Source organism: Lagopus muta, chromosome 8 (genome assembly GCF_023343835.1).
Source record: "Lagopus muta isolate bLagMut1 chromosome 8, bLagMut1 primary, whole genome shotgun sequence".
Lineage (NCBI taxonomy): Eukaryota > Metazoa > Chordata > Aves > Galliformes > Phasianidae > Lagopus > Lagopus muta.
In genome coordinates, this window is record NC_064440.1 from 20,797,665 (window position 1) to 20,823,153 (window position 25,489).

The following is a 25,489-nucleotide window of genomic DNA, read 5'->3' on the forward strand; positions in this document are numbered from 1 at the left end:
AAAATGCCTTTTCTCTTTCTTCACAGCAGTATTATGCGGGTGCACTTAGAAGTGCTGCTGAATAAGAGATGCCTGCAATGGATTTCTTTATTAAAAAACTAATCATGAGAATGTCTTCTTCAAATGAAGCCTGCAGTGTGTGCCATCTGAAAACAGTGTTCCTCGTGTGGGGATATAAGTTGTGAACTATTTGGGACTTAGCATAAGCAATTTCATTCTTCCCTCTGATCTTGGAAACTGCAATCTGGATACGATTTACATCAAGTTATAACTCATTTTTAATGAGTGTGTGTGTTTGCTCTTTTGCATTATTCTGAGAGGGGACTGGAGGGGAAGAGGAGAGCGTTGTGATGGAGCTCTGATGGGGTGATTTGCTGCCTGATGGGTGTTGTGCTTCCAGTCGACGTCCAAACAGTCTGGTCTTTGGGGAGGGCAAAGAGGAAGGGAGAGTGAGGGTAAAGCTGCTACACAAACCAATTAACCAAGGGAATAAATACAAAATCCCCCCTCCCTTCTCTTACTCTTTCCCACTGTACTTCATGTGCAGTTGTTTTCCATTCTTGTCATCACAGGAAGACAGGATGGCATCACTTTTGTACTGTATGGAGGGCAGCAGCACAGAGCTGGAAATGTCATTTCTGGGAGAGGAGGGGAGGGCCAGGGTTTCTGAGTTCTCTGCTTCTGGACCTTGGCAAAGCAGTACTGACTGTTTTTTTTTTTCAGTAATTGAAATCCAACATGCTATTTACGTTCTTAATTTGAAATTGGGTAAAGTATAAGAAAACAAAGCAAGCCTTCAGTTTGTTGTGTCCTGTAAGCTACACTGTTGTTGTAAGTGTACTCAGTAATTTTGTCAGGAGGTGTGCCTGCCATTATTGTCATGAATGGTATGCACAGCATTGTTGATTACTTTTCTAACAAGCGTCACCTCAAAGCCTCTTACCAAATATTTTGGAATGAGGTGACTGTCTCCTTGTACTGAGCTCTAGTGAGGCTGCATCTTGAGTAGTGTGTTCAGTTTGGGGTCTCTCACTATAAGAAGAACCCTGAGGCCCTGGAGGCTGTCCAGAGAAGGGCATTGAAGCTGTGAGGGGTCTGGGGCACAAGTCTTATGGGGAGCAGATTGGGGAACTGGGATTGTTCAATCTGGAAAAGAGGAGGCTCGTGGGGGGGACGTTGTTGCTCTATACAACTGTCTGAAAGGATGTTATGGTAAGGCGGGGGTTGGACTCTTCTCCTGCGTAAGTAGTGGTGGGATGAGAGGGAATGGCCTCAAGTTGTGCCAGGGGAGATTCAGGTTGGATATTAGGAAGAATGTTTTCACTGATGGAGTGGACAGGCACTGAAATGGGCTGCCCAGGGAGGTGGTGGAGTCACCGTACCTGGAGGTACTCAAGAAACATGGAAATGTGCTGAGGTGCACAGAGGCAGAGGAAGCTTTGTAGACTCAGTGCTTTCTGTCTGGAAGAAGAGAGATGTAGCATTGCTACAAAGACATTGTTCATATTTCTCCCTTTCTTTCCCAGATGCCAGAAGAGAATGTGATGCTATAGGTATGGAGACTGGAAAAGCATGAGAATGGGGGTTGGTTAGCCTGCAGGGGAGAGCAGAGCATGTGTGGGAGAGATGATGACAGACTCCATTAAACCAAATCTTTATTTTTAATATCTTCATCTGTTTTTCACATTAACCTCATCCAAAGAAAGGACACGTTTTGTTCTAGAAATAACTTAAAGGTTTTTGTAGAGGACATTATAATGACCAAAGTTACTAACCCAGATTATCTTCCTAGTTTCTGCTTTGGTTGTTGGCAAATGTCAATACCTATCAAGAAAGTCAGGCCCTTGTTTTTAAGTTTACAGAAATGCACATAACCAGTGATATGCATGGATAAAAGAGGAGGTCTTGTTGATACCAGGGGAATAAACTCAGTTCTTCCCAACCTGAGATTTTATTACACTCATAAAAGCAGTGTTAACTAGTATGAGCCATGAAATTGCTCGGGCTTTTAAAATAAATGAGTACTTTGGTTTGATTTCCTTCAGCTGTAGTTACTTTGGTATATTTATGCTTGAATTAAGTTTCCTTTGCTGGTATAAAGTCTGCTGGGCAGCTGTCTCTGATCTTCTGCAGTGTGGACAAAGGGAAATAAGAATATCAATCCCTCATCTCTCCTAATCGATCCTAGTAATTAACTCTTTTGGGTAGGTGTTAAGCAACTACTCTGAGGTTCTTGTGTGAGAATCCAAAGTGCTGAAGGAGATTCACGTTGTGGATTCGCTCTGTTTGTACTGCTGCAGTAATTTTTCTTTTTCACAGAGGACAAAGAGAGAGAGGGGAATTCAATGCTTTTCTTTAGAATTAAAAGCACCTTTGGGGGCTGACAGTTCGGCTGGGGCTCCGCTGGTGTCAGGTTTCTGGTTGTGCTGTTACTGTCTCACTCACCAATTTTTTAGGTGAACTTTTAGAGGGGTTTGATTAACTAGCTTGTGTGTTACTTGGAATTCAGTTGGCCCCTTTCAGCCTCTTTTAAAGTTCATCAGCCAAATTTATGATGTTGACAATGATCTCTGATGTCCTGGAATAAGTCTGGGCCCTTGATCTTTCAGGTCGCTCAGCTTTTGATGCCGTGTCTTTGAAGAGGTGTTGATATCTTCATAAATCTCAGCAGAACCACCCTGGGGTGGCTGCAACCTTCCCTCTCGCCCTTTGCTCCCACAGCACTTGGAGCACTGCCGTGCCGGGGGCTTGCTCAGATCGTGTGTGCCAAGTACGGAGGGAGAAGGAGGTGTTCTGAGCTGTGTTCCACTGCGTCTGTTACCAGGACTGGAAACCTCATGGTCTGATGCTATCTGCACACCAAGTGTGCTGGTACGAAACATTCTATGTGAGTGGTCCAAAAGGGAACGTATCCTCCCTTGATCGCTGGGCTGAAATGTTAAACAAGATAACGCTTCACAGACACTGCTGCTTTTGTCTTCTCTGTCCTGTGTTCCCGCTGTAAGATTCCTAAAATCTCTGCCAATTTTCACCTGAGTTTGTGCCACAGAACAGTTGCTGTCTGAAATTGAATTCTTCTAGCTGAACACGTCAGGAAAGAGTTTGAGGTTTTCTGGCAATGAGTGTTCGTAAGAATGCATTGATCAGAGCCATTGCCAATGTCTTTTCTAAAAGAAATCATGAATATTTGAGCATTCGCTGTGCCCAGGAGTGAAGAACTACGTGTGTCGTTAGAACCAGCAGTTTTGGAAGCTTTTCATGTTTATGTCAATAAAAGAAGGTAGGTATGCCTGTGGTGATGCAAGGCCTGTTTCTTAGGCTGAGCCCTTATGGTGAAAGCTCACCGTGGAGCTTTTGCCCTTCTTTTTTCTGCACAAGAATATTTAAGGGGCGCTTGAGATGGATAGGTCATGCTTTTTGGGTACAGATGTGTGCTAAAGCATACTGGTGTTTTGATTCCCCAGTCTTGTAACTTTTCAAACAACAGCAGTTCTCCACTTCCGAAGGATTTTTCTGGTTGTTTGTGCTTTGGTGAGTATTTCAGGGGCCTTTTTTAAAGTTTGCAGAGGATATGCTGACTGGCTTCTAAGCTTGCTAGAATCTCTTTATTACACAGAGTAGTGAACGTTTTATTGTGTTCAGTGAAAATTTGTTTCCATGTTAGAACTCAGTTCTAGCCCAGCTTCCTCTCTGCTCTTTTCTTTATTAAGTGCTAAGAAGGCACAAGGATCCAGCACGTTTGCAGCACTGAGATGTCCAAATGTGTTCTCCATCACTTTCAGGCAGGCCAGAGACCGAGGTAGAACTTCCCTGCCAAGTATTAGAGAGGTCGATGTTCCTTGGTCTGTGGATGTTTATTGTGGAGGAGGAGGGAGGAAGGAACGTTCAGATTTCTGCTGAACTCTTGGCTGAACTCTTTACACTAAAAAGATTTTGTTTATAATTTAACCTCAATACTGAGGAATGCTTTTCACAGACACAAGCCGTGTTTTTGGTAGAAACTTTGTACTGTGGAGGAGCCAATGTACAGTGGACAAGAATTTGCCAAAGCAGCTCATATAACCTGACTGCTCTGTGCTGGCATATCTCATTTTTGTTGCACCGATGTGGAAATGTAAAAATAGTCCTGTACTTCCTTTTGCTTGATTGTGTCTCTGCGCTCATGAGCTTTTTAGTTATTCATGTGTTCCAGCACAGATCAGACATTCTCATCTGAACCAGCAGTGGGAACAGTACATGGCGGCCTTAAAATTCATCTCAAGCTTAATACAGAATTGCAGTGAACTCAGTGCCCCATTTGGGCAGAGGACACGATGCATACAGTAATAGCTGGAACAGTCTGCACCGGCGCTGGAGCCCCAGAGCCAATAGGCAAAGGAAGAGCTGCAGCACTGAGACAGTGCCTTATGTTCCTGCTTAAGAATTATTCCTTTGGGTTCTTACTGCTTGCACGGAGTTCGGGAAGCGGAGCCTACAAGAGCATTGAGTTCTGGTGGTTGTGCACTTGGAAGGTGTGATGTTGTCAAATGTGGCCAGTGCCCTGTGTTCTCTGTGGGTGATGGTTGCTGCTATAAGCAGTTATAGGGGTGCTGGTTGGGATGAGGTTTGGCAATCTAACGACCAGCTTATTCTAGACTAGGTCAAAGTTCTGAGCATTTGGCAGAGGTGTATCGACTTGTGGGTGTGTACTAATTGGCTCCTGAGCAGTACTTTCAGTTGGGGTTAGGAAGAAATCAAAAACTCAGGTTACTGGTGGATTTTGCAGAGCCTCTCGGGTTCAGAGGCCCGTGCTCCTGTCAGCTGCAATCATTGTCTTTAGCAGCTGTGACCATAGCTCCCTGCTTTAATTTGGGGTTTGGGATTACTTAGGTCATCTGAAATAGTGAGAGCCAAGTGATGTAATGGGTTGTGGGGTTCCTGAGTTGATTGGAAGAGGCATTGCAAGGGAGCAAAGCTTTTGGCTTTTGTTCCCTGGTACTGTTAGCATCAGTGCTTGGGTTAGAGTTTGGGAACAAAGCACCTGAGGAGGAGAGGCGTGGTTTGTTTGTTTGCTTGGTGGGTACTACAGAAACCAAGTTAGGAACAGGGCTGATGTTGATACTTGTTAATGCCTTGTGGTCTTAGGTAGTGCAGAGGTGCCCCTCTGCCATGGGCACTGATTTCCTAAATGTAGTTATTTATGGCTGGGTCAGGTTCTGGGAGCCTGTGGCAGGGCTTTGCTGGATGCTGCGTACCTTGTTTCCTTCGGTTTTCTACCTCCTCTCCCAAATGAGGCTGAAATGTAAATGGAGTACATGTTGTTCAGGCTGGGATAGCTGTTTCCAAAACAGGGTTTAAAAGTATGCTGTACTGTTTGCCTTCCTTGAAGATCTTGGCATTTTGGATTTGGTCTGCTTGCTTACAGTGAATGCAGACCATGTTCTGTCCCTCAACTTACAGCAGCCTTTTTCTTCCTAGTTAGTGACCTTCATGGTGTAGGCTTTAGTTTCCAGCCACAGTGGATAAAAAGGTGCGATGTTGGAATCTGGAGTTCTGACCTTTCTATTGGCAAAGACAAAACGAATGAAAGGACTTCAGCTGAGTTGTGAGAGACTCTGGAGGTTAAGATTCCTTGTTTCCACGATACAACTAAATTGCATTTCTTGATATTTTGCTGTTTAAACAGAAACACGTTGGGGCTTTTGTAGCAATGGCAGCTGCTGACAACAATGGGTATCCCAGTGAGAATGTTTGAATCCAGGGTTGGAGATGAAAGAAACAGTAAATCGATCACTTGCACTCACAGTTCACGTGCAGTAGAGGAAATAAATAAAGCAGACATGCTCACAGAGTATTGTAAAGCAAAATTTCTGATGACTGTTCCAGTGTGGGAAGGTGCTGTGTGTCTTTGCTGTGTTACACAGTGTCAGCTTGCTTAGCCAGCTTCAGCCACAAGAAGTACGCACTGTGATTTTCAGGAGGAGCAGAACGTCACTTAATTTCTTGCAGCTACAGCACTGCTTCTTTGCATCTCTTAAGAGTGTGTGTGTGGGGGAGAATCTTAATTAGAGGAATTCCAGCCATTGACTGGATGATAAGCAATTGTCTGAAGAAGTTAGAAAACCTTGGTTTCCTTTTTTTGTTAGAAGCATTATGCAAGGATGTGTACTTGGTTGGTGCCTGCTAACAGTTTGCTAAGATGTAGTCAAATGTATCTAGAAGAAGGCATTTGTTTGTCACTGGTGTATCAATGCTCTTTCAATGCTTTGTTTCCAGGCCTTCTTGCAAATGTGCAATCTGCCAGTTCGGGTGGTTTGCAGGGCCAATGCAGAGTACATGTCCCCATCTGGTAAGTGCGGCCTTCATTTAGATTACTGCATTACACCTCCATTTTGGTACCATGGCAACCGTGCCTTCTCTCGCTGATAACAGGCGGTCAGCGCTGCCCCGTGCGGGGCCTTCCCCCTCCTCCTGTTCCTTTCCCATAAGCAATTAGAACAGTTACATGTCAACTAATGGTGGTACAACACGGAACCGAGGCTGTGAACACAGTACGTCAGTGCAGCTCAAATCTCTGGTGGCAATCTTCTCTAAAAGGCCTAAGCAGAAAGACTTACATTTCCTAGAATGTCTTTATTCTGCATCCAGGGAATATTCCTGCCAATCAGCGAGTGCTGGTATATTCTCCCATATGTGAGAGGGTGAGAATACTAGAGAGCCTCTTTTGTTACCTTACCTGAGAGATAATGGCCAGTATGTAAATACAGGGCGAAAATGAAGAGTGAGTGCATTGTCAGCCGAGGGTGACAGGTGATTTTAAACCTTTCTCTGATAAAGGAGACTGTCTGGGGAAAAAAACAACCAACCAAACGAAAACACCCCAAACCAGAACCCCACCAAACCTACCAACAATAAAGTAACCATATGAAGCATACTGTCTGCTTTCTGCTGAAGGTGACTGGTTGCCTAAAATTTCCCAGAGCCTGGTTCCAGAAGGTTGCCTAAAACCCAGCGGGAGCTGCTGACTGCAGGGCTCTCCGGTCTGGCGGTCCTTGCACTCCTTCCCAGTGTTTTGTTGCAGAAGGAGGTGCTTCTTTGCCAGTTGCCTGCCTCTAGCTGATGCCTGCCTGTCAGCATGGCTGCCACCCGTATTGCTTCTGTTGCTGCTGGTATTGCAGGCAAAGCAAGTGGAAACAGAGTAAAAACTAGCCAAACTTTGGAGTTATATATGTGATATATAAATAAAGGCTGTGTTGGAAAGCCGAATGTCTGCACAGAGGAGCTTCTTAAGTGTGCAGCAGCAGGACAGATGGCAGCCCTGTGCCCTTTGCCTCCCCAGCCCATGGCCACACTTGTGGGCACCTGATGTGTAATTTTGGTCTGACCCCTTCTTCTTTCTGCTGGCTGATGAAAATGAGCACAAAGGGAACAGATACCAGCTCAATTTTAAACATAGCTACACATGCTCTTTTTGCCCTTACTCCTGGATTTTTATTCACTTTCCCAATTGTCTTTCTTTACAATATTTTGATTCTGTAAGAATAATTCAAAACAGGTTTTTAATTGCTGTCCACTCCTCTGCCACCAACAGTTTCGCGACAGCAGTAGACAGATGTGTATCTCATCTTTTTGGGGTGAAGGTTATTTACCTCACAGTCCACATAATGAGAAAATCCATTACGAGGGAGTCAGAAGTGGAGCACCAGAGGGCTGGTTGTTGTGTGTGAAGTGGAGCCTGATGGATATTGTGAAGCTCTGGAGCTCAGAGGGGGCTGTGTTTTCTTTCACAGTACGCAGCGTACGGACGCAGTGCAGCCTTTGCTATGGTGCACTTCTTTACCCTGAGGCCAGCTGGGCCAGTGAGAGTGAATCTCAGGGTAAAAATAAAGACTGGATGTGCTGTGAGCATGAACTCCGTGTGAACTAGGTCAGCAGTAGCTTTTATGTCAGTGGAAAGGAATGCATGTATTGCTAATATGTTTGGAGCTGGGCAGGTATTGATCTTGCTCTTCGGCTGTTTTGTAGAGAGCAGAGTTTGCCCACAGTGAGACAGGAAAGTAAGAGTGTGCTGTGTCCCACTGCACTGGGCTGCTTCTTTGCTGTATTTGGTCATGAGGGCTTTCTCAGTAATACAAACTGCCCAGTGCATGTCTGTCTTGTGGCGAGTTTCAGTCATATAAATAATCATAAACATTTAGTCTTAAATTTACACAGTACTTAAGATTGATGTTTGTCATTGCAGTTGATTGGAGAGTTAGAAAATGAGCAACGTGATTAGGGTGGGTTGAAGGAAGAGGAGCCCTCAGCTCTCCTTTATGAGCTGGTCCCAGTCACTGGAAATCTAGGATAGGAGGAGAGAGAGACAAGATCCAGCCTTGCTGAGTGTGCATTTTGCTTTCTCCTCTTGCTTTTCTGGGCTCGGTGCCACATCTCCCACATTCATTTCAGCAGCCCTTTCCCTGCTCGTGGGTTGGAAGGGAGGGTGGGAACGTCTTCTTGTCAGACTGTCCGAGGGCTCAGTCTGATTACCTGGGATTTCCCACCTGTACTTCAGAGCAATGCTGAATTCTGTCTTTCCAGCAAAGCAAAATCCGTTATTAAAATACAGGTCAATAGATCTCATTCAGTAACTTTGAGCTAAGGAATTGCAAGTCAAAGAGGGTCAGAAGGAAGAAGATTGGGCAGTTACACTGGTTATTGCAAATGAAAGCTGTGTGAGCTTCATGTGTAAAAACTTGACCTGTGTTCATCTGGAAAAAGAAGAAACAACAACAAAAAACCAAGACTGATGTTCAGGCATACTTGTGATATTTAATTGCACTGAAAATAGGAAATGATAGTTGACATGTATAAAAAGCTCCTAATAAAATACATTTCTCATTTTACAGGCAAAGTGCCCTTTATTCATGTGGGAAACCAAGTAGTATCTGAACTCGGGCCCATAGTCCAGTTTGTGAAAGCCAAGGTAATTACACACAGTCTGCATCTATTACTGGGTTGCGTATCAGTCTTCTTTAGCACTGCTGTGCAGTTGCTGTGCTCTGCTGGAATGTTACTTCATTGTTAAAACGGTGCAGCAATCTGGTGCTGGTTCAAAAGAAAGACACTCCGAAGTGAGAGTGCTGAGGTGGAAATGTTTCAATTTAACATTACCTCAAATTCAGGAAGCAAATTCTGTGCAGGACACGTGCGTGCCACTGCCAGTTTCTGCAGCTGGTTTTCTACGTCTCTGTCTCTGAATTTCTAAACCCAGAAATCACTGGTGTAAATTTTGAAGCTGTATTTTCAACAACATTGTCTTCTCACCGAGCACTTTATAAAGCTGTAGCACAGATGTAAATCTGTGTTTACTTCTTGACACAGGCTGTGTGCTCACCTCTAACTGGTAATAACTACATTTATTGCAGATCAGTTCTGTTACATTATGATTATTTCTTTTTCATTCTAAAGGGCACTTTATGTAGAAAGTACGTGTGTAACTTGTGACGTGTTGCGTGACAGATCAGTATCTGAACCAAAGCTCATTGACTTCTGAGGTCTTTGGGTCAGGCACTGCTGAATATTCCAATATCCTCCTTACGTGTCTCTTTCTTTCCCCATTAGGGCCATTCTCTCAGCGATGGGTTGGATGAAGTCCAAAAAGCTGAGATGAAAGCCTACATGGAATTAGTCAATAATATGCTCCTGACAGCGGAGGTACAGCAAACCATAGTAACTGCTCATACTTCCATAAGGGATTATAGGCAAGAATGCTTCATGATATTTTCTTGTTCTGGAAATACTGTTTCTTCTTAGATTAAAATCTTAGATCAGGTCATCAGTTTTTAAGGTGAAATGAGACAGGAATAAATGCTGTGGATCCTGTGGACTACTTGATGACATATTCCTGCAGACACAAGCCATGTGTACAGCTCCATTTACCTGTCTGAAGCACGCCCTGTGGCTGTAGAAGTGCCTGATTTGCGCGGATGGAAAACGCCAGCAGTCCTTGCTGGCTGTGCAGCCCACTGCCGCCTTCCACACAGCTGCTGTGCCTTGCTGGAGGCTGGCCTGCCCCGCGGGTCGTGCCCGTGGCCTGTTAATGTGATGTGGGGCCGGTGCTGGAAATGCTCGCAGGCACATAGCTGAGGGAACCTGGGTGTTGGGCTGTGTGTGGCACAGGCAACTGCAGCGGGCCTTTGGCTCCAGCTTGGTTCTGCTGCTTGCGAGCCAGCAACTTGGAGCTGGGCTTGTGACTCTGGTTTTAATTTCTTCACTGTGTTCAAGTCTAATAGAAGGCACCAAATGGAAATTTAATCTAATACAGAAAGGAAAATTCTACTAGTGAGAAATGATTGTATCTGTATTCTCGTTTATTAGGAAGTTGTAGTAAGTGCTCTTTCTGTTCCTAGCTCTATCTGCAGTGGTGTGATGATGTTACAGTAGAGGAGGTGAGTGGTTCTGCAACATTTATCTTAATTAAAATTTAATGAGAAAACACTTTTGCTCACAAATGGAAGTCCCTACTCATAAATGAAACATTGAGCTCCGTTAATGATACAGTCTTCTCACTCGAATTCTGCTTGCGTACACATTTCAGGGAAGTTGTAACTTTACTGGAGGTATGTGACTGCAGAACAAATATGAGTTCTGCATATGTTTCCAAGGTAATAATTTCAAATGGTTATACTGAAAACAATAAATTCTGCACAAATAATTGCAACGTATCACACAACGTTCTTTTTCTTTATTGCTCTCTTAGCTGTTTTGTAAATAGAGCTGCCTGCATTTTTAGATTGTAACAAAGTAACTTTCTGTTTCTTAACAAAGATTACTCACCCAAGGTATGGCTCTCCTTACCCCTGGCCTCTTAACCGCATTCTGTCCTATCAGAAGCAATGGGAGATAAGAAGGAAGATGAAGGCCATTGGGTGGGCTGGCAAGACGCTCGAACAGGTCAGTATGAGGGGTAAGGCTTATTTCTTCCCAGTGTTTTCCATTGTTCTTTTATTTAAGACTTAAGAGAAGTAACACTTTATTTAACTGCAACTGTTACAACAAAATTCTGTTCAGGGTTATGTGAGGTGAGGTATCTGTCATCAGCAGTGATAAATCTTAAATGATTCGCAGTCTGATGGAGTGGCAGGAAGGATGCTTTACCACACGTGCATCTCTGTTCATGTTAGTTTAGCTGACGGTCCTGAAAAACAGATTTTGAATTGCTGCCCCTCTCCTGTGGCATTAATAAGCACGCTTTGCAGACTGCAGCTTCACTTCTCAATAGTCTAAAAAGAAAAGGAAAAGAAAGCAATTTGATGTGTTAGTTAGTACCTTTCAGTAAGCTAAGTTAAAAATTTCTTGGAAAGCACTTAATTAGAGTTGGCTCTACATTAAATGTGTGATTAAATAACACTTAGTTGCTGCCTTTAGCAGCTTTTGATGCTCCAGCATTGTATATTCCTTGTTCCCTCTGCCAGCACAAATACAGTAAGGAAGTACATATATATATTTACTGTTGTTCTTTCCTGACAATATCTTATCTCTCGTGTGTTTTGATAGGTGCTTGAAGATGTAGACCAGTGTTGTCAGGCTCTCTCCCAGAGATTAGGAACACAACCATATTTCTTCAATAAGCAGTAAGTTGCTCCCTACAGAAATGGTACATCCACAGAAAACCCCCACCCGTGTATCTATATAAATATATTTAAAAACGTGCATACAGGTATATGTTTATAAATCTGGAAACCTTCTCTTTTACTTTAATAGTTGAGGAAATTTGAATGGGTGGCTGCAATACAATTTCAGAAACAAGTCATTATAGATTTTAAAAGGAAAGAGCACCACAGCTCATGTAGGCTACAAGCTTGCACCTGTATACAGTTGATTTCTTAAAGAGAAAGAAAGAAAGATACTTTTATAGCTTGTATTTCTTAGGTGATGTTCTTTACTGAGCACAGGACAGGAGATAAAAGGAACAACCTGGACTTTGTCAGATGTCTTTTGCTTCCATTCATTGATGCCAACTGCAAAAAGCAATTTTTTTCTCTCTGTAATTCATGGTTTTTTTTACATATTTAAATTAAATGCTAAATAACATCTGAGGAGTACTTCCTGGGTTGTATTCAGGGCTGATAACTATAGCATAAGGAACTGTGCTGAAAACCTCCAGGTTTCTCAGGCTCTGGTTTTTAGGTATCCTCTGCAGCCAGTTGGAGGTTTTGTGGATTAAACAGTAGTAGGGGAGTAACAGTGAAAAACAGCAAAATGACCACTGTGTTTGTGTGACATTTACCCAGGAGATGCTGAAAAAGACTCTTCTAAAAAGAGTCTTCTGTGATACCTGCTTTGTGTCCACTTCTATGAAATAAACATCGCCAGCTGTTGTCAGTCTGGAGCTCCTTTTCTAATTGGATAAGTAGCTCTTGAGTATGAAGAAGCACAAAAAGGGAATAGAAAGAGCTTTATTTTCCCCCTCTTTTATTGTAATTTTTAGTCAATTCATTTATTTATTTAGAAAAATAAATATTTATTTATTTGTTTATCTATCCCTTTCAATAAATAAAAGGGAGAAAACCCATGGTGGAGCATGGCTGACTTCGACCAGTAACTGTGCCCCTTCTATAAGTGTTATTTTTACATTTCCCAATTACCAGAAGGAAAGAAAGCTGAGATATTGAGAGCTATGCTCATACTGTGCTCCTTTCCCACGTGTTTGCTAAATTCCTTGTTGCTTGTTTAATTCTCAGTTCTTAGATGGCATGGTTACCTGGAGGTTACTCAAACCAGAGATGGGATATTTCTCGATCAGGACCTGCCTTCCAAAATATCTGTTCTGTTCTTCTGTTTTTACAGACCAACTGAATTAGATGCTCTGGTATTCGGACATCTGTTTACAATCCTTACTACTCAACTAATCACTGATGAACTCTCTGAAAAAGTGAAAAACTATGGTAACCTCACAGCCTTTTGTAGGCGAATAGAGCAGCAATACTTTGAAGGTCACGATAAAGATAGCCCTGCAACTGCTTCAGCCAGATGTGCTAAAAGGTCCTTACTGAGATAAGCGTCTTGTTTGGTGGTCAGGGTGTGCTGCATTTCTGCTTTGGTTTTTGTTGTTTATTGAGTTGGTTTTGAAAATGTTTATTGAATTGGTTTTGAAGCTGCCAAATCATTCTGAAGCAAGAACTCCTCTCCAAACGTAGTGTTGTAGAATACACTGTGCACATTTAACTTGAAATGACTGTACGGGCACCTGGATTTCAATAGGCCGCATGCCACTTACTCTGAAGTGACCTTGAAAGAATATTGTGTCTGTACTAAAAAGAATAAAATATTTGTAAAAGTCCCTCTGATCTTTCTAAATGGCTTTCACTAAGCTTCACGCCAGTGGAATAGTTTCTGCTCATCCTTACAGTAAAAAAGCACAAGGAATACGTGACATAGCGAATGAATCATTTGACTTTGTAATAAAACTCATTATAGGAAAACACTTCCTCCTTCTGCCAGCACTCCCGAGCCTTTCATGTGCTTGCACTTCAAAAATTAATGTCGACAAAAGTGCCAGCATTTGTAAACGAGTGGTCAAAAATAGGGCTCTAGGGCTTTTTTTTTTTTCCTTCCCCTCATACTATTGCTATTAGAATAACACTTCTACCTGGAGGAGAGCTGTATGTCCAAATTACTGTTCTGGACAGCGTTAGAGAACTGAAGTTCTCCTGCCTCAGCCAAAATGCATCCAGGAACTGAGTGACAAAAATGTCTTGCAGCTTTGCAACATCACAACTGATGAGGTTCTATTCAGTCCTTATTTTGTGTCAGTGTGTCAGAACAGCTACTGGTTGTCATTGTGTTTGCCTTGTTTCTGCTTTTACTTCTTGTTCACCATTGGTTTTCAGATTAGAGTTCTTTTTTTTCTTTTTTTTTAATTCCAGTGTTTTTTACCCTCAGTTCGTCTTGCTCTTTGTTTGAAAGGAAATTTGCTGGCTAAGCATCTGCCTGTTTCTACCTTCAGTATGTTAACACTGCTATTAAACTTTGAAATAGTTGCTGGGGTGGTTTGCTTCCTGAAATGAGGTGGTGTGAGCCTATGCTGGCATGCATCAGTCCTCCTGCCTCCATATCCTGTGATGCATGGCAGCACAATAGAATAATACAGCAGTAAGCAAAACTATATCCTTTGGTGCTCCAAAAACCCTGGCAATCTGGACCTTTTCAAGGAAAGAGAGACTGTGCGTAGGCCTCTGTCTTTCTGGTGTTTCTTTGAGCATGTTAAATAGCATCACTTTGCTTTGCTGTGTCAGTTGTGCTTGATGCTTTTCCAGAAGTGCTAACAACCCAGGGAAAATGCTGGTGGCAAAACCAGCCCTCACGCACTCTACACAAACTGGGAACCTGCCTGAGCAGTCTGACTTGTTGGAACCATTGTGTTTTGGTACCATGAAATATATTTATTTGGCTGTACCTTCCAGTGTCAGAATTACTGCATGGCTTGAACTGTTACGCAGTGATCGAGATTTTTGGCTGCTGTTTCCTCCTTAAAACCTGAGCAGAAAGCAGCAGCATACCTTGCATTGGCTGGGTCTCTCTTGGCTCTGTGGCTCATGAACCACTGCTACTTATTCACACTGCAAGGGACCAGCATTGCCAGCTCAACTGGAAAATGGAGCTGAATTCCTGCAGCTTGCTTTCTGATCTGGGACTCACAATGGAGTTGAACTAAGGTAAGTATCTGTGCGTAAGCGGGGCTTGGCTATCTATCAAATCACTTCTGCTAGGAGAGGAACAGAGGAACGTTGCCCTTGTTCTGTGTTTCATCTTCTTAGCTTTGCAAGTTGGGCTTTAGTTTGAAAAGGATTTCAGACAAAACAACCATCTCTTAATTGCTTAGTGGCAATTTCTGCTATCAGTGTTGGTAGCTGAGAACCCAGAAGTTTCTTTAGGGTCACCTTTCCTGCATTAATGTCACCTCTGGAAAAACTAGGAAGTGAATTTGTTGCGGAGGTTTTCTTGGACTGGGGGGAATGGCATATTGTGATAAGCACTGCTTTGAGTGAAATCCTTTCTGACAGGCTTGAAAGCTAGCAGTGCCACAAGGTGGGGGATCCTGGATAAAAGGAAGTATTTTAATCCAGAAGGATTAAACTTGGATTTACTTCCTATGAACTTCAGAGCGCCATTCATGAACGCAGGATTTAACTCAGCTCCAGTGGTTTTGGCTACCAGTAGATTGAACTACAGAAGTAATTTACTTGGTGGATTTCCAAAGCCACCTGTGCACAAACTTACACATAGCCTGAGAAGCACCAGTGGGCATGTATTCTTCCTCTTTTAAGGCTGCAGTGGCCACTGGCCTATTTCTTAACTAATCTGAGAGATTGCTTTGAAATGACAGGGTTGGATTAAACCCCACTGCTGCATTTTGGCAAGAACAGGTTTCTCTGAGGATGAGCGAGCACCGGTAAGACAACAATTTGAATCCTGAGCTGATAGTCATTGCAAATGTTGTGTGGTAACACCTAGCAAGCTTTTAACTTCACAGGAAAAAAACCCCGCTGAGGTACTGTATGTATTCACCCACTTTGAATGTCTCATGTAGAAAACATGCCCAAATGCTGTGGAAGTGGTTCAGCAAAAGATAGCGATCTGTTCCAAGCAAAGTTTGTGTAAATCTGAGCTACTCAGACTGCACTTAAGGATATGGAGACAGGCAAATTACATGGAGCTTTCAATTCTGAAGTGAGAGGACATGCAGGGATTTGCAGGCTAACCTGAATAGTTTCTGAAAACTTAACCCCTCCCCCTCTTGCTTCTTGAGTCTGACTTTGATACCTTCCTTAGTAGAACAAAATTTAAAAAGGATTTTTGATTTCCTTAAGAGCATACCTGGATTGTTCATAACTGCTTGTCCTTCTATGCAATCTCTAAACTGAAAACTACAAGAAAAGTCTTTGCTACTGATGCTGAAGATGGCTATTACACTCATAGATGGAGGACATCGAGCTCTAGCAATACAGGAAGCCGTGATGCTTTCATGAACTCAGCACTGAGGATCATGGCTTGCAGACCATGCTCTAGCTCTGGGAAGCTGCAGTCCTTTAAAGGACAATGACTGCTGCTGAGCTGCTGTGCACAGCTCAAGAAAAAGAATGAAAGCTGAAACATGACCAGCCATAAAGCCAGGTAGGAACTTCTTGTTTCCCAAAATTAGGACAAAAATAAGATTTCTAGCACAAGGCATGTCAGAAGCAGCTGTGCCATGGCTTAATGTACATCCTCTGAATATGCTCCTACCACAAGAACTGCAAGGATCATTCAGCCAAAGTGGTACAAGTGGTCGTAAAAGCACTTATTTACAAGTGAATGGACACTTGGAGCCTGAGCAACATGTACATCACTTACCTTTGGTGGATTTCTTCTCATTGCCTTTCTGTTCCATTAGTTGTTTCATACGGAGATGCTCAAGCTGAATGAGTTCTTGCTGGAAAGTGGCACGTGCTTTCCTTGCCTGACAGAGCTAAACCAAATAGGAAAGCTGTGGTGAAAATAACTGCTCCTCTGTTCCCAGGGTGCTGCTGTGGCATTGTGTTGCCTGACTACAGCAACTTCTGCATCTGTTGTGGGGTGATGGAGAAACTGGTTTCAGAGATGAGAGTGGTGGTACAGCAGGCACTTGTACTGCAGGCACTTGTAGGCTGAGGACAACAAATAGAAGAGGGATTTTATTGTTTACTGTTGCTTTTACTGAGTACGACAGATGTGATTGCTGCAGACTGAAACAAAGTCCAGTTTTAGAAATGTTTTATAATTATATAACTCTTCATACACAAGAAAAGCGGCAGTGTTACTGTGCATCCTTTTTGGATGTTCAGAGTTGTGCCCTGTAGGCAAAAGGTTAGCTGCTGGCAGTGTCTCTGCCTTGAATCTGTGCAGCAAGGCCTGCTGCCTGGGAGGACTGAAACCATCATCATGAATTTGAACATTAAATAATATAGACGGGGTTGTTTACGTGGGGCAAACAAAAGCCATTCTAAAAACTAAAAACCCAACTTGGAACCTTGTGTGTCTTGCTCTTGTCCAAACGCATTAACACCTCTGCTGCAAATGTTTGAGGGTATCTCCTTTCTCTCTCTCTCTCTTTTTGATTATAACTGAACTATTGCATGGCCCCATGTTTTCCTAATGGCTTTTAATAAGCAAGGGCTGCCCTGCCTCCCATGGAGTTGAACATCCCTTCGCCAGCACAGGTTTAGCTCAGTGGGTAGAAGTGTGGGGCCCTGTATCCAAATGTACAGCGTGGGAAATGGAGCATCCACCCAACATCACTATGAGCAGTGACATGAAAACAGCCCGGGATGTGGAAGTGTGAAAGCAGCTGGAATTTCAGCTGCAGGCCTTACAGCGCTGATCCTGGTTTCCAGCTGACAGCTCTCCCTGAGCCCCTGCTTCTCCTGTCCCTCCCTGAAGGCAGTTCTCCACTGGGGAGTGTCTGCTGCTGCGTTTTGTACTGCTGTGATGAGGTTACCAAAGAAACATTAGGTAAAGGATCTTCGGATTTAGCAGCTTTCTCTAGGATTTATCACTCCATACATCAGATAGTAAAAACTGTAGTACTGAGTGGTGTTAATGAGATATACATCTGCTGTGTTCTCTGTCTTTTATTTCTCTTCCACCTCTCCAAGGAAAAAAAAAATAATCTGGCAATCTCCTGCTTCTCAAATGTACTTAAAATGTGGGCTGGTGGAAAAAAAAGGAGCATAGCAAGCCCTGCACATGGAGAATGCTGCTGAGCTGCACTTAATGATGCCTCTTAGGATCAGCCACGCTGCCTGAAAATGCTTCATTTCCTGTGGCTTTCCTTCTTTACAAGCAGAGTGCAGCTCCAATGGCTCTCACAACAATTATCACCCACTTGTTCTGCAGGTTTGAAGTTTTTTGCATTAGTCAGGTTGAGAAATTCATGGTATTAATCATGACTGAAGTTGTTATTTATCACCTGCTGGGTGAGAAATAATAATTTTGGCACTACTGGGGCAGCAGACCAGAAGTACCAAATTAAGTAAAACATCTAAACACCAGCAAGGATCATTTCTCTGATTAATGAATTGTTACAAAGAAAAAATGCTATTTGTTATCTGATCTTAGGATAAAAGTGGAACTTGGAAGTAAAAACCATTAGCGCAGTCCGGTTGTGCTGTGATGTAGTGCGAAACCTTCCTGGCGGATCTCTCTGCTGTCACTCACCGACTGAGCGTGCACTCACGCGTGGCACAGTCGCAGCACTTGGCTCACGCTCCCATTGCCAACTTTGCAAAAAGCAGCGTTTGGCAAGAAGCTCAGGGCCCATTGTGTAATGGCTGGAAAGAAATGTTGAAACTACTTTCACCTTCTAGGACTTGCCTGGGCTGGAAGGTTTTGCCATAGGAACAGTCACCAGACTGGCAAAACACCATTGTGTGAAGGCTGTAATGGGGGCACAGGAAATAAAATAAGCAACATCAATAGAAGCGAGTTTATACCCAGGTAACTGTATCCATACACAGGGGCCATCAGTCACCTACTGGATTAAAAATCCCACAGATACTTGCTACCTGACCAGAGGTATTTCACATATAAATGCACAAACGGCCTACACAGACATGGTTCCATAGAAATGAGGTGAGTGTGTGCTCTTATAATTGCAAACCACTGTGCCACCATGGTGTGCCCCATCCTCTCCCTGAAAGACTGTGGTGCGGAGCTGAGGAGCTGGCCAGGTAGGAATGCCCATGGACACTCCATTTTTTGGGTTCATAAATGAGATGTAAAAACTTGCTCTCAGCTTCAAATACGGTCAAAGAACTCAGCCCTGTAGAGAAGGGACACCACTGAAAAGAAATTAACTTTGGGCTCCATTTTTTTGTTGTGGTTTAAAGAAGAAAAAAAAAAAAATAAAAAAAGAACAGGACTTGCTTTAGAGGCCCTTTTGGGCTCCAGCTGATACATTTTCTGGAAAGAAGACACAGTCAAAACCACTGCTGTCTACCAAACCAGCATGCATAGAGGCTGACTTGAAACCATGAGCTGACATTAGAGGCTGATGTGACATCATGCCTTTCCTAAAGCAAGCTTTACTGCACATATATGCTTTATAACGTAGATTTTTTTTACCTTTAAGTTTATTTTACATTTAAGAAGAAATTGAGAGACCTCAGGGAAGTGGGACGTGATGGTCACTTTCTCTACATGAGTTGCTGCAATCACCTGTCTCCTAGGGTCTGCGCCTTCTGTTCAGTGACAAGAATTTGAAATGAGAATGAAGAGGATGCCCAGTCACAAGAGCAGTGAAGGGGCTGGCGAGTGGAAGGCCATCCTCCTAGGTGGAGCAGGAGCCATCAGGGGGTATTGGTGCCCTGTTGCAGGCACTGAGGGGAGGAACTAATGCTGCTCAGCCTTGATCAATTTTGTGGTGCTGGAATGAAGAGCAGCCATCACTCATGCTGCTTAAACTACGGCATGATCCTGCTGCCAGAGCGTGCTCCTTTTTTGCCTTTGTCTTCTCATAATGAATTCACATTCTCTACCAGTTCTTGCCAAAGACTTTCCAGCTGTGGATCAACCTCTCTCCTCATAGACCTCAGGCTCTCTCTGTCATCCCCTCATGGATGGGAGCATCTCCTCTCTGTGCTTTTATCTACAAAGCAGAATTTTGGCCAGCTTCTCTTGACTTTGAAGCTATCTTTTGCTGGTCACATGATTCTCTCACTCTTGTGATCAGCAGTTCTGTCACTGATGCCCTGGATAATCACCTGAGATTATCTTGTGATGAATGCCTCTCATCTTTCAGATGTTAGGAAGCTGTTAGGCTAAGAGCTGCCCTTTTCTTTTCTTCTCAAGACAATAAAAACTTCCCTTCAAGTCCACTTTCTGCTTCCACGTCAATTCCTGTAAATTCCTCTCTAAAATTCCACTGCAGTTTCTGTTGGCTCCTTCCCTCAGAAGTGAGAGTATTTTGATCTACAGTGCCTCCTAGCCAAGAAGTATACAGCCAAATAACTGACTATCTCTAAGATCTCTTTCATTTGCAGCTTAAGTCTGTGTTGTAGCATGCTTAAAGAACCAGTTGATGGAGATCAGTAGTTTGGGGGCATGATGGGAAGGGTACTTTTCTATCTACTTGAATAAATTCATCTCCAGCATATTTTGTCATAGGTTATGGTGTTTTGCAAAAGGCAGGTAGGTTTATGCATGTGTGTGATAATCACCAGCATTAGGCCAGACCTGCTTGTTAACTTTTGTATGACAAGCAAGCATGAGCACACAAGGCTTTCTCTTATGTCAAAACACGCTTGTAGCAAAGCACAAAAACAGTGCTGTGCAGAATGCTGCCCATCAGCTGATGGGAACATTTCTGACACACACACAGGACAGCTCCTGCATACCTGTTTCAAAGGAGGAGCTTTTATTTGATTCAGTGTGCTGTGCCCTTACTGCCTTTGCTGCTACTTCATGGTCCTCCTATGCTGGGAAAAGGAACGTAGCGAAGTTTTTATGCCTACGGATCCCACTGTCTGCTCTGCATTGGAAGACATTCCTCACACCACTAAAATCACCTTAGAGCAAACAGAAAAACCAGCTTTCCAGGCTTGCTTAGATGGAAAGAAGCACCCTTCAACCCCACCCTAACCATACCACCTTCTGCAACTCTGAGTCCCCATGCCACTTCTGCAGGAAACAGAAGGCTGACAAAGTCACTCAGTTCCATGATGTGTTTCCAGAGGCCACGATGCCTAAAATCTGCTTTTCTGACTCACAAATCACAGAAAATTGCAACAAGGTGGTTTTTTTTTTCTTTTTTTTTTTTCTTTCCCCTGATTAAAATTCAACACTGGAAAATAACAGGAATTAAGACGAAAACTCATTTGGCTAACACAGCTCTGTAAAATCTATTTGGAATACTTGTATTAGAATAGTAAAAATCATCAATGACTTTCTGAGAAGCAGGCTGAGAAAAGCTTGGGAGTGCAAGGAGCAACTCCTCTCTGCTGAGGGGTTAAGAGCGTGAAATGCTTAAATGAAGTTTTTAAAAGAGGAAAAACTGATAGCAACAGGAGAAAGGAGTTCTATTTCAGTCCTTAGCTCAGATCAGTGGGTTTGTCAGTGCCTTGTGCTCTCTCTGCAGTGAGTTGGAGCCATCTCTTGCACTGCAGCCAGCAGAAGTTGTTTGACGCATCACTACAACACACGTTTGAAACGTCACCGATCTGCAATCAAAGTAGTGATTTCTACCCAAAGATTACAAAATACTTGGCAAATTGAACCAAGTGGATGAGTCAGATAGCAAAACCTGTTCAACAGAAGAGCAAAGTCAAGACACAGCAGTTGCAAGTAATTTGTCCCAAATGCGAGCAGAGCAAAATCTGGACCAGGAGCCTGGAGGCTGCCTTCCCAGCTCCACGCTCCAACCTCCGCACTGCATTCTTTGCTTCTCTCTTAACCACAACGGCCTCTGAAAATAACCCTTCAAAGGCATTTCTTGGTAGTAACAAATGAACCATCAAAACCTAAACAAAGAACCCAGCAGTCGAGACGACGCGAGTTAACAAACAGAAATAACTAAGCCCGCTTTGTCCTCTGCTTATTTCCAAACGGATAAAACCCAGGTCATTCGTACAGACTTCCTCCTTCCCCTCTCCTTTGCAGCCGCTTAGGAGTCCCCAGGAGACAGCACCATTTTCCTTTGCTTTCCAATCTTTAAAATATATTCATTCCAGTTTTCAAATTGCTACTTTGTAGTGCTAAATCTCTACCCACACTAATTTCTCCAGGTCAGAATCTGACCCTGATTTGAACAAAATCTGGAGTCAAATATTCACACCAGAATGCTTCTGCCTTGCTGCATGTCAGATGCCATCTTCCTGCAAATGTGTCACACACCTTGGAGTGCAGCTTGTGGAACTGATGAGGTGAAGAGCGCCGCGGAGCAGCTCTGTGCTGGTAATCACAGGACTGAAGAAACACATACATCATCTGCCACATAGGTTGGCATTTCAAGTAAAAAACCTTCACAATGTGTAAGATGTTGGACAAATGATGGCCATATGCATGTTTGTCTCTGAGCAGATGTCTTTGCGTTCTCAGCTAGGAAAAAGCTGAGGTAGGCTCTTTTTTGCAGACAGTTTAATATTAGTGACACAGTTTATGTCCTCTGCAAAAACAATAATGGAGGATAAGGTGACATAAATTATTTGCAAATCGTTTGACATATGCAGGGCATTGTCCTTGCAATAATCACCATCAGTCTGTCAGTTTAAGATATGAACCGTGCCACTGCCATTTTATATCATTGTGTTAAGCTTTCACATGTTGTAATTTTACAGATTTGTTCTTTGCAGAACACTGCAACACAAATCAAATTGTATTATGTTTAGTCATATGTCGGTGGAGCACCTTGCGGCAATTAGGGATGGAGCAGACGAGCAAACAAACAGTCGCAGATAAGAGCCAGCTCCTCGAAAGTTAGGAAATGTGTTAGATACCATTACTCAACTTTCGTGGTCATTATTCAAGGCAGGAGGAATTATTTAAATTCATGCTAACATCAGTTGCTGGCTGCATGAGCAAAGTGAGCACTGGAAAGTATCGTACTGACAGATCAATTTAAAACCCCCTTGTCTTTTTTGTTTCACCACAGCAGTCACACACAAGGTTTGATTCTTATGAATAATGTGGGTTTTTCTAAAGTCAATATGCGGATTTCTTTTCAGCTTACAGAAGACCCCGTAGGTGCCTGTAGTTTTCAACCCTGCCTTCCGTGGATGGAACAGAATGTCTCTGGAATAGCAATTAACTCAGCACTGTGTCTTTTATTCTAAGCAAATTAATTCCTGTGGCACAGTTCAACAAACAAACAAACAAGCAAACAAATACAGACAGAAAGGCCCAAAGTCAGTGGGTTAATTTTAGCCTTTTTTTTAAATTCGAACTGCTGACTACTGTGGGAACCTCTCACAAGTGCATCCTAAGTGCATTCAGTGCCAGGTACCTCATTTTAACCATCTGAGAAACATTTTAGCATGAAGGTGTGTCTTAATCAGTGGAGGAGTCAGTAGGAAATACTGGAACACACATTCCGGATTCTGCATTTCAGTGACTTTTTACTCTATTTTGAATGGAGAAACATGATTTGTTTTCCCCTGGGAAAGTTCCCCACATTCAGTTGTCAGCAGAACAGAATCTTTCTGCTTCCAGTGAGCCCTTAAACTAGAAAGATTTATTGCACTTACACCCTTGAAAGAACATATCTTTTTCTTTGAAGGCAGCCATTATCACCATCCCATTTTATATCTTTTCTGATAAGTGCAGGCAGTAAAGTAGATAAACTCCTTGCATACCAATTAAAGACACACACACGCCGAGACGTATACTATCAGGGATGCTCAGAGTAATATTCTTCTGAACACAGTAGATATATCTAGGGAGTTTGACTTTTATTATTCTCAGCTTTACACCTCTGACATTTCTAAAAACACGGCGGAAATTAATGAATTCTTGCCCAGGACTCTATTGTCTAATCTTGCCCCGGCGCTCATGAATTATGGAAAATGACAGATCAGCTGATGGCAAACAGTGGGCTATTTGAGAACCACCCTTTTAACACAACCTGGGCCACAAAAAGCTCATCCCTGCATTTCATACGGCCACTTGACAAAATATTAGTCCTGTTTTACATGACACCTTAAACAACAGCCTGTCTCCTTCACATATACGATCATGGTCAAGCAGAGAAAGTACAAAAGCTGGAGCCCTGAGCCTCAGGCTGCCTCTCTCTCTTCTCAGGTAGGGTACTGAAGATCTAACTCAAGCAGCCTGCCTTGGACTTTTCCTCTGGACATCTACACAAGCTACCTGTAGGCTCAGGGACATCTTGAGGCTCTTACACACAGCCTCCTCCACCTGCCTGTGCAAGGCTCCTTCTCCAAGTTCCTTTCCCCAGGCAGAAGCGAGGCCTTCGCTCACACTGACTGGGGAAGGCGCAGGCTGGAGGGGCACTGAGCATGGTGCAGCACCCTGCAGCCAGCACAACAGTTCAGGCCCAAGGGTTGCTGCCTGCTCTGTAAGGCAGGCACAGCAGAAGCCTTCAGCCATGCCATCCCACACGCTGCTCGTGGCTGAGATGGTGGCAGGGGACCGGTGGGTGCTGCCCTGTGTGCTGCTCCCTCAGGGCCTTGGCTGAAGTGTGCCGTGACCCAGAGACGACTTGTGTGCGTGGGCTGAGACCTGCTGTTGGAACAGGGTTCCCTTTAAGAGGAGATTGAGGGAAGCAGTACATCTCCTTCAGAACGTCCGAGAGAGCCGACGCCATGCAAAGCACTAATCGGTAATTAATACAAATAAAAGAAACAATCGTTCATGGTGCTGGTAATAATAACACTCCCGAGTTTGTTCTAATCCATCTTTTTGTCAAATGAAGCACTGGGGAATTTGTCTGCGACAGTAGGAGTATTTTAAGAGTCTTTGCTTTGATTTGCACTGTGGGTTTAAGCACTGTTAGACCTCAGAATAAATAATAAATAAATAACCAAAAGGAACAGCTTTAATACTTGTAAGCTGCTTTTTAACGTGCACAGGGAATCTTTGAACCGTGTATGTGCCTCTTACGCCAAAATTTAACTTTATCTACAAATTCTATGAATTTATCTACAAATGTGGCAATAGCCACTGCACAAACCCTGACAGTGCCCTTCCCTCCTATCTACCAACTGAAGAATACTGAGCTTCCTCCAGAGAAGTGGCACCTTCCACCACACCAGACAGCCCTGAACCTTTAAATAGCTCCGTGTTCATTATATTTAAGGACAATTACACCAGCGACTTCCTGGCTGCAAATATGATTCATTACTCTGAAGTAGAAGTAATACCTCTAATAGACTATGCATTGAGCTGACCCAAAATAGCTGCTGCTGAGTACTTGCTCCTGAACCACTCCATGGATGGATCTGTTAAATGATTCTAACCATAGATAGAAAGAACAGATTACCCTGCCACGTAATTATTTGGCCCTACCCCTAAATCTTTATGTAAACTAAATTTCAAAGGTGGACAACACTAAGCAGTGTTTAATAACGGGTTCTTAGGTATAATTTGTCTGGAACTTGCTGGGAGGTTATAAATCCGATTTTAAATTAAAAAATTTGCATTTGCTGTTTAGTCATCCTTTAGCTCTACTTTTACCATCATTCTTTGAGTAAAATTAAAAAAAAAAAGAGAGAAAAGGAAAAGAGAAATATAGGAGTGATTCTTTCTTCTGAGTGAAGGAAGCAGAAAAGGGTCACTTCCAACCCCTGTAGGGCTGAGGGCACAGCTCCTGCTCCTGCCCTGCGGTGACGCTGCACTGATCCCACAGCACTGTCTGGCACCTGCACAGTCGTTCCTGCAAGGATGTGCTGCCCCGCTATGGACTCTGACCCTTCACACTGATGGGCTTACAAGTTGCAGAGTTCACACAAACTGGGGAGACTGAAAATGACTTCAAGAGATTACTATGCATCCATTC

General features: G+C 43.2%; 1 protein-coding gene and 1 long non-coding RNA gene across 5 annotated transcripts in view; one reads left to right on the forward strand and one right to left on the reverse strand.

The window, feature by feature from the left end:
* Window positions 1–13,303, forward strand: part of MTX2 (metaxin 2) — a 32,918-nt gene extending 19,615 nt beyond the window's left edge. Inside the window, exons 4-10 of the mRNA XM_048953155.1 lie at window positions 6,256–6,328; window positions 8,868–8,944; window positions 9,583–9,675; window positions 10,371–10,409; window positions 10,789–10,914; window positions 11,518–11,594; window positions 12,811–13,303. Of these exons, the coding sequence (XP_048809112.1) occupies window positions 6,256–6,328; window positions 8,868–8,944; window positions 9,583–9,675; window positions 10,371–10,409; window positions 10,789–10,914; window positions 11,518–11,594; window positions 12,811–13,021 (696 nt within the window). The 3' untranslated portion in view covers window positions 13,022–13,303. The remainder of the gene's footprint in view (window positions 1–6,255; window positions 6,329–8,867; window positions 8,945–9,582; window positions 9,676–10,370; window positions 10,410–10,788; window positions 10,915–11,517; window positions 11,595–12,810) is intronic.
* The window catches only part of LOC125696883 (uncharacterized), a 403,601-nt gene continuing 389,035 nt past the window's right edge, over window positions 10,924–25,489 (reverse strand). For all 4 annotated transcript variants that reach the window (XR_007378594.1, XR_007378593.1, XR_007378595.1 and 1 more), the window contains 2 exons: window positions 16,357–16,649; window positions 10,924–11,243 (listed from right to left, as the gene is read on the reverse strand). This is a non-coding gene — a long non-coding RNA (uncharacterized LOC125696883). The remainder of the gene's footprint in view (window positions 11,244–16,356; window positions 16,650–25,489) is intronic.